At 54.5% G+C, this 7,293-nt stretch overlaps 1 protein-coding gene across 1 annotated transcript in view; it reads left to right on the top strand.

Annotated features, from left to right (window-relative positions):
* Positions 1-473: 473 nt before the first annotated feature.
* The window catches only part of KIRREL2 (kirre like nephrin family adhesion molecule 2), a 52,497-nt gene continuing 45,677 nt past the window's right edge, over positions 474-7,293 (top strand). Inside the window, exon 1 of the mRNA XM_086929993.1 lies at positions 474-1,091. Coding sequence (XP_086786119.1) covers positions 1,022-1,091 — 70 coding nt within the window. The 5' untranslated portion in view covers positions 474-1,021. The remainder of the gene's footprint in view (positions 1,092-7,293) is intronic.

Below are 7,293 nucleotides of genomic sequence, written 5' to 3'. Positions count from 1 at the left end.
CTTTGCTGATTCAATCCCTCTCGAAGCCACTGCTCATCACACCTCTGTGACTGTCAGAAGCCTGCCTCACCCATACCGACCCCCCTCCCACGGGTAGTCACTCATCGAAGAAGCCTGAAGCTGGAAGTGTGCGTGGGTTTGTGGGAGCAGGACAGGGGGTGCTGACCCTGCACCCCTCTGCTTCCAGCCCCTGGCCCCCCCTCCACCTGTTGCTGGTCTGGTTTCTTCCTGTTGCTGGGGGCGGCTCGGGCTGGTCGCAGTGCTCTGCACAGAGGCCGGCTGTCACAGACGCAGCACAGCCCGGGTCCTGCCCGGGAGGAGGGGCGTTGCCTCTTTTTTTTCTTAATGGGGCTCCGTGTCCACCAATGGCAGGGCGTGTGGGCGTGGCGCTGCTGACTGCCCTGAATGAGCACTGAGTACACTCCTAGTGAGCTGCAGAAAGCGGGCGGCTCAAGAGAGGCTAAAGACGAGAGACAGTCAACGGGACAACCTGACTCCCACATCAGTAGAAGCGAGGGTACCACTGGGAAGGCAATAGCCAGCATCCTTTCCAGGGCTGAACCCCACCTTCTCCAGACGGCAACCCTGGCACAGAGCCTGCAGGGTAAAGGGACAGAGGATACCCAGAAAGCCCCATCCTTTGAACCACGACGACATTTGGGCACCACCTTTTCGCAGGTTATCACCAGCGCATTGGGGCAGCACCCCATCAGAGAGCACCTGGAAAGCCCGACGGTGAGTCGCTGGATATCTGGGCAGCACCTCTTCACGCAGCATCATCTGGGCATCTGGACAGCCTTTCACCCGTTGGTACCACGGTATCTGGTCGTATCCTCTCCGCTGCACCTGAGCGCATCTTGCCAGTCCCTGCCTTGCCAGGCACCAGTTCCCGCCCGATAGTTTCCTCCGCGCACCGGTTTGGATATTTTGCCCTGGGCACGGTGCCCGCACGTTCATCGCTGGTGGCACCAGTCCCGGCTGCGGAGCAGGCACCAGGTGCCAGGGAGCCTTCGAGGAGAAGATGACTGGCCCCGCCGGCTCCATGAGCACCCCGCTCGCCTGGATGGCACTGGTCTCTCTGCTGGGCATCGGTGAGTATCTGGGCACACAGGGGTGCGGGTGAATGAAGGGGTTAATGAATTATAGGAGGGACTGGCAGTCGGGGGTGTCCATGTAAGAGAGGGGACAGGACGGGAAGGATGCTGACGGGGCATACCTTTCTATATGATGGGGCGGGGGAAAGGGGCTCGATAGGTGGCACGCTGAGTACCACTGTTCTGCGTGCCCACGGTGGTGAGGGGGGCGCCGGCGGTGACGGGGGCGGGGTGAACCCTTAAGTGTCCAAGTAGAGATGGTGGGTACCACACGGTACCCTGCGCAGCAGAAGAAGGGAGGTGGGCATGAACGGGGCATCAGACACCAGTGGCTATCCCATGCACCAAGACAGGACATGAATGAAGGGTGCTGGCGCCGATGAGCTTTTGTGCAATGTGTGTTCTGCTGCATATTCTTAAGCTATAAACAGTCTCAAATAGGATAAGTGCCCGGGGCGCTGTTTTTCGTCTCTAGAATATACGTAGCGCTTCTTGAGAACGCGGGAAGGGGTGGCGGGGGCAATTACCCCTCCCCCAGTCAACCCCGCCATCAGCATCCTTCCCCGCCAGTCCAATTATCCCTTCGCTTAAAGTGCTAATAGCTTCCAAATTGCAGCTGCTGCGCGTCTGTACTTAGGGAAGCGCGCGTGTCGGAACGTGATGTGTTTGCGCAGCGTATGAATGCGCACTCTCTCGTGCTCTGCTGTCTCGGCTGAGTCTGGGATTCGAGCTCTCCTTAAGAAGACTTGAGCACGTGAGGTTTGGGTACCTCTGCTGTGTAAGGCCATTCCCCTGGGCCTGTTTTCTCACTGATAGACGACAATAAGGCCTAAAGGCCTAATTTCTGGGCAGTGTTTAACCGGACAGATAGCTCTGCTGTCTGAGGTCTGTGTTCTCTGCTTTCAATGCACTAAGGCCGAAAGACGCATATAAACCTGGTGTCTGTGGGCAGTGGTTAGCTCAAGCCAGGGCTAGCTCTGCTGTCCGCTCTTTGAGACTGTGAGATCCGTATAACCAACCTGCCTTAGGCCCGGGTCTGCGAGCTGTGCCCAATCTTAGTGGGGCTGCTCTGCTGTCCCTGTGGGTCGAGGGAGGACCGTGTTTAGCCGGAGGGATATTCCTTGTGGGTCGAGTCTGTGAACTGTGTGTAGGCGGGGGATAGCTCTGCTGTCTTTGTGGGTCGAGTATGTGAACTGTGTTTAGCCGGAGGGATAGCTCTGCTGCGGAGGGATAGCTCTGCTTTCCTTGTGGGTCGCGTCTGTGAACTGTGTGTAGGCGGAGGGATAGCTCTGCTGTCCTTGTGGGTCGAGTATGTGAACTGTGTTTAGGCGGAGGGATAGCTCTGCTGTCCTTGTGGGTCGCGTCTATGGACTGTGTTTAGCCGGAGGTATAGTTCTGCTGTCTAGACAAGTGTTTGTAAATGTATGCATGTTAAGTGACGAAACTGCTGTTAATCACCTCGTGCTGTTAGTAACAGTAAATGCTCTTTGTAAGTGATTTCCTGTTCTTCTGTGGAGTGCCTGCTATGCGCTTCTTTGATGTTTCCTCTGTACAGTGCCTGCTCCAGAAATGGATTAGCTCCTCTTTATAGTGCCTGCTCAGTATTCCATTGATACATCATCTGTACAGTGCCTGCTCAGTACTCTGTGGTTGTGTCCTCTGTATGGTGCCTACTCAGTACTCCGTTGATGCTCGTATGTGTAGTGCCTGTTCAGCCATTGATGCCTCATCTGTATAGTGCCTTCTCAGTACTCCGTGGATGTGGCCTCTGGGCAGTGCCTGCTCAGTCCTCCATCGATCCCCTGCTTGTACAGTACATACTCGTTATGCCTCCTCCGTAAAGTGCATGCTCAGTACACCACTGATGCTAAATAACAACAACCGATTGCTCCTCTTCAAGGCCTGCTCAGTACTTCATTCAAATATCCTGTGTGCAGTGCTGCTCATTTCCAGCCGTGTGCCTGCTCGTCTCACTGCATACTCGTGATTTCCTATACAGTTTCCGCTCTATGAAGACAGTGCCTGCTCAAGACTTCGAAGACTGCCCAATCCGTGCTTTCCCAGTGCCTGCTTTGTTTTCGCTGTGCCTGCTCGTGCCTGCGTGGCGCAATGTTTGCTCAGCGAGGGCGGTGGCGGATTAAAAGTTCATGAATGCCTCTGGATTGCAATGCCTGCTCGGTGCAACCCTTGCTACGTGCCTGCTTGGTGCAACCCTTGCAAAGTGCCTGCTCGGTGCAACCCTTGCGATGTGCCTGCTCGGTGCAGGTACCTATCTGTGTCAGCCCAATGGCGTGCTGGATCATTGTATGCAGTGACTGTTCAGTGAGTGCAGTGCCTGTTCATTCAGTGCCTGATCCGTGCACAGCCTGCTCACTGAGGCTAATAGGACTTACTCAGTGAGTGAACCTCCTGCTCTTTGCCAAGCGAATGCAACGGTCGCGAAGCGCAGTGTCTCCTTGGTGAGTGCAGTGCACGGCCAGTGTAGCATCGGGGCTAAAGCGCAGTGCGTGAATACAGTGTGAGCCGGGAAAGCCCACTGCTTTACCAATTAATGAAATCACTGCGCGTGCATGGCTTCCTCAGTGACTTCAGTGCAGTGCGTGCTGGTCATGCACACTGCATTACCAATGAATGAAATCAAGGCGGTGTACGGCTTGCTCAGTCAGTGACTTCCGTGCAGTGCGTGTAGTGCATGCACGCTGCATTACCAATGAATGAAGCCAAGGCGGGGGCATGGCTTGCTCAATGACTTCAGTGCAGTGCCTGCCCAAAGAATGCAGTGTCCGCAGCTCACTTGAGGGCAGTGTTTGCTCAGTGAGCACAGTGCCTAGTGGGCGAGGGCAGCGCCTGTGCAGCGGGCACGGTGCCTGCTCAGCGAGCACATTATCTACTCAGTGAGGTGAACGCTGCACAATTCACACCGAGTGCAGTGTTTGGTGTATGCTTAGTAGGTGCAGTGCCTACTCTGTATAAACAGTGCCTGCCCAGTGAGTGCACTGCCTGCTCGGTGCAATGCATGATTTCCAAATACAATGCCTTCTTATTGCAGTACCATGGCAGTGAGTGCAGTGTCTTGGTAACACAGCGCTTGCCGTGAGGGTGCTGCACCTGTTAAGGGACTCAGTTCTGGCCCCCCTGAGTACAGCACCCGCCTTGGAAGCACAGTCCAGCGCCTACTCTCACAAATCAGTGCACGCACTGCCTGTTAAGTGCCCGCCTACGGGTGCAGCGCCGCCTGTGTTAGCGCAGTGCCTGCCCCGCCCCCTCCGCGCTCGCGCTTCAGTGAGATGTGCTGTTTCTGCACATTCTACTTCAATGAAAACACGGAAATTCCCGAGATGAAAGCGGCCGAAGAGACCCGGATGGGGGAAGGGGGGTGAGGGGGGCGACGAGAGGGCTCGAAATGTTTTTACCCATTACAGCTTTTTAAAACAACTCCCTACTTTTTAAATAAAGAAAACAAAAGCAGGGGTCTGCTGCACGATCGAGCTCATTAAAGCTCCCCCCCCCCCCCAAGCGCCTCCACCTGAAACAACATTTACAGAAGAGCCCCTCTGCAGACGCACGATCACGACCCCAGCCCCAAGGCAAACACCCGCCCTCAATGGGGCACAGATGGGAAGACTTTCTCGGGCCTGGGAGAGGGGCTTCACCCAGCTCCCCTCAGCCACCCTCAATTTTACTCCCAAACTCACCCTACGAGCTCTTCATCCCTACACCCTCCCTCCTCACTCTCCTGCCCCAAGGCAAGCACCCACCCTCAATGGGACACAGATGGGAAACAGGCCTGGAAGAGGGCCTGTACCGAGCTCCCCTCAGCCATGAGGTTCTTCTCTGTCTCACCCGCCCACCCCCTCACTCTCTGTCTCACTCATCCCAGAGCTCTTCATCACCACACCTTCCCCACTCACACTCCATCCCCACAGAAACACCTGCCATCAATGGAGCACATATGGAAAGACTTCCTCGGGCCTGGGAGAGGGTCTGCACCGAACTCCCCCTCAGCCACGAGCCTCTCCTAGGTCTCACTCCCAAACTCACCCTACGAGCTCTTCATCCCTACACCCGCCCTCCTCACTCTCCTGCCCCAAGGCAAGCACCCACCCTCACTGGGGCACAGATGGGAAACAGGCCTGGAAGAGGGCCTGTACCAAACTCCCCTCAGCCATGAGGCTCGTCTCTGTCTCACCCGCCCACTCCCACACTCTCTGTCTCACTCATCCCAGAGCTCTTCATCACCAAACCTTCCCCACTCACACTCCCTCCCCACACAAACACCTGCCATCAATGGAGCACAGATGGAAAGACTTCCTCGGGCCTGGGAGAGGGTCTGCACCGAACTCCCCCCCAGCCACGAGCCTCTCCTAGGTCTCACTCCCAAACTCACCCTACGAGCTCTTCATCCCTACACCCGCCCTCCTCACTCTCCTGCCCCAAGGCAAGCACCCACCCTCACTGGGGCACAGATGGGAAACAGGCCTGGAAGAGGGCCTGTACCGAGCTCCCCTCAGCCATGAGGTTCTTGTCTGTCTCACCCGCCCACCCCCACACTCTCTGTCTCACTCATCCCAGAGCTCTTCATCACCACACCTTCCCCACTCACACTCCCTCCGCACACAAACACCTGCCATCAATGGAGCACAGATGGAAAGACTTCCACGGGCCTGGGAGAGGGTCTGCACCGAACTCCCCCTCAGCCACGAGCCTCTCCTAGGTCTCACTCCCAAACTCACCCTACGAGCTCTTCATCCCTACACCCGCCCTCCCTACCCTCAATCAATCCGGGAATTGTAAGTGCGCTACTCACCTGTGAGGGTCTCAGGGTCTAGGGGTGTGGGGAGGTCAGCAGTGCTGTTCAGTTTAAGAGCCAGGTCTTGAGCATCTTCCTGAAGGTGTTCAGGGAAGGGCTGCGTCTGATGTCTGCCGGGAGCTCGTTCCAGGTTTTTGCCGTGGAGAGTGACAGTCCTTGAGGTATTTGGGTCCGGTGTTGTTTAGGTATTTGTAGGTGTGGGTGAGGATTTTGAAAGTGACTCTCTTCTCCACAGGGAGCCAGTGGAGCTTCCGTAGGCGTTGGCTGATGTGCTCGTAATGAGGGATGCGGGAGACGAGTCTGGCGACGGTGTTCTGTATTGTCTACCCTCCCGCCCCTGCCCCAAGACAAGCACCCACCCTCAATGGGGCACAGATGGGGAAACTACTGAAGTCCTGGGTGGTGGATTCCACTCAACACAATGCTCCAGGTGAGAGGTCACGAATTGGACACAATGCTCCAGAAAGGAAGTCATGAATTGGACCCAATGCCCCAGATGAGACTCAAGAATTGGACACAATCAGAAGTCAATAATTGGACACAATGCTCCAGAGAAGAAATCAAGAATCGGACACAATGCTCCAGAGAAGAAATCAATAATTGGACACAATCAGAAGTCAAGAATTGGACACAATGCTCCTGATCAGAATTCAAGAATCGGACACAATGCTCCAGAGAAGAAATCAATAATTGGGCACAATCAGAAGTCAAGAATCGGACACAATGCTCCAGATCGGAATTCAAGAATCGGACACAATGCTCCAGAGAAGAAATCAATAATTGGACACAATCAGAAGTCAAGAATCGGACACAATGCTCCAGATGAGAGTCAAGAATTGGACACAATCAGAAGAAAAGATTCAGACAAAATGCTCCAGATAAAAAGTCAAGAATTGGACACAATGCTCCAGATAAAGTCAAGAATTGGGCACAGTTAGAAGTCAAGAATCGGATACAATGCTCCAGATGAGAATTCAAGAATTGGATACAATGCTCCAGATGAGAGTCAAGAATTGGACACAATCCGAAGTCAAGAATCGGACACAATGCACCAGATCAGAAGTCAAGAATCAGACACAATGCTCCGGATCAGAAGTCAAGAATCGGACACAATGCTCCAGATGAGAAGTCCCAAATTGGACACAATTCTCTAGACGAGAAGTCAAGAATTGGACCCAATTCTCCAGACGAGAAGCCAAGAATTGGACACAATTCTCCAGATGAGAAGTCAAGAATCGGACACAATGCTCCAGATGAGAAGTCACGAATCGGACACAATCAGAAGTCAAGAATCGGACCCAATGCTCCAGATGAGAAGTCAAGAATCGGACACAATGCTCTAGCTGAGAAGTTAAGAATCGGACACAATGCTCCAGATTAGATGTCAAG

This window comes from Lissotriton vulgaris, chromosome 7 (assembly GCF_964263255.1).
Source record: "Lissotriton vulgaris chromosome 7, aLisVul1.2, whole genome shotgun sequence".
Taxonomy (NCBI): Eukaryota; Metazoa; Chordata; class Amphibia; order Caudata; family Salamandridae; genus Lissotriton; species Lissotriton vulgaris.
This window is presented reverse-complemented; position numbering and strand designations above follow the sequence as displayed.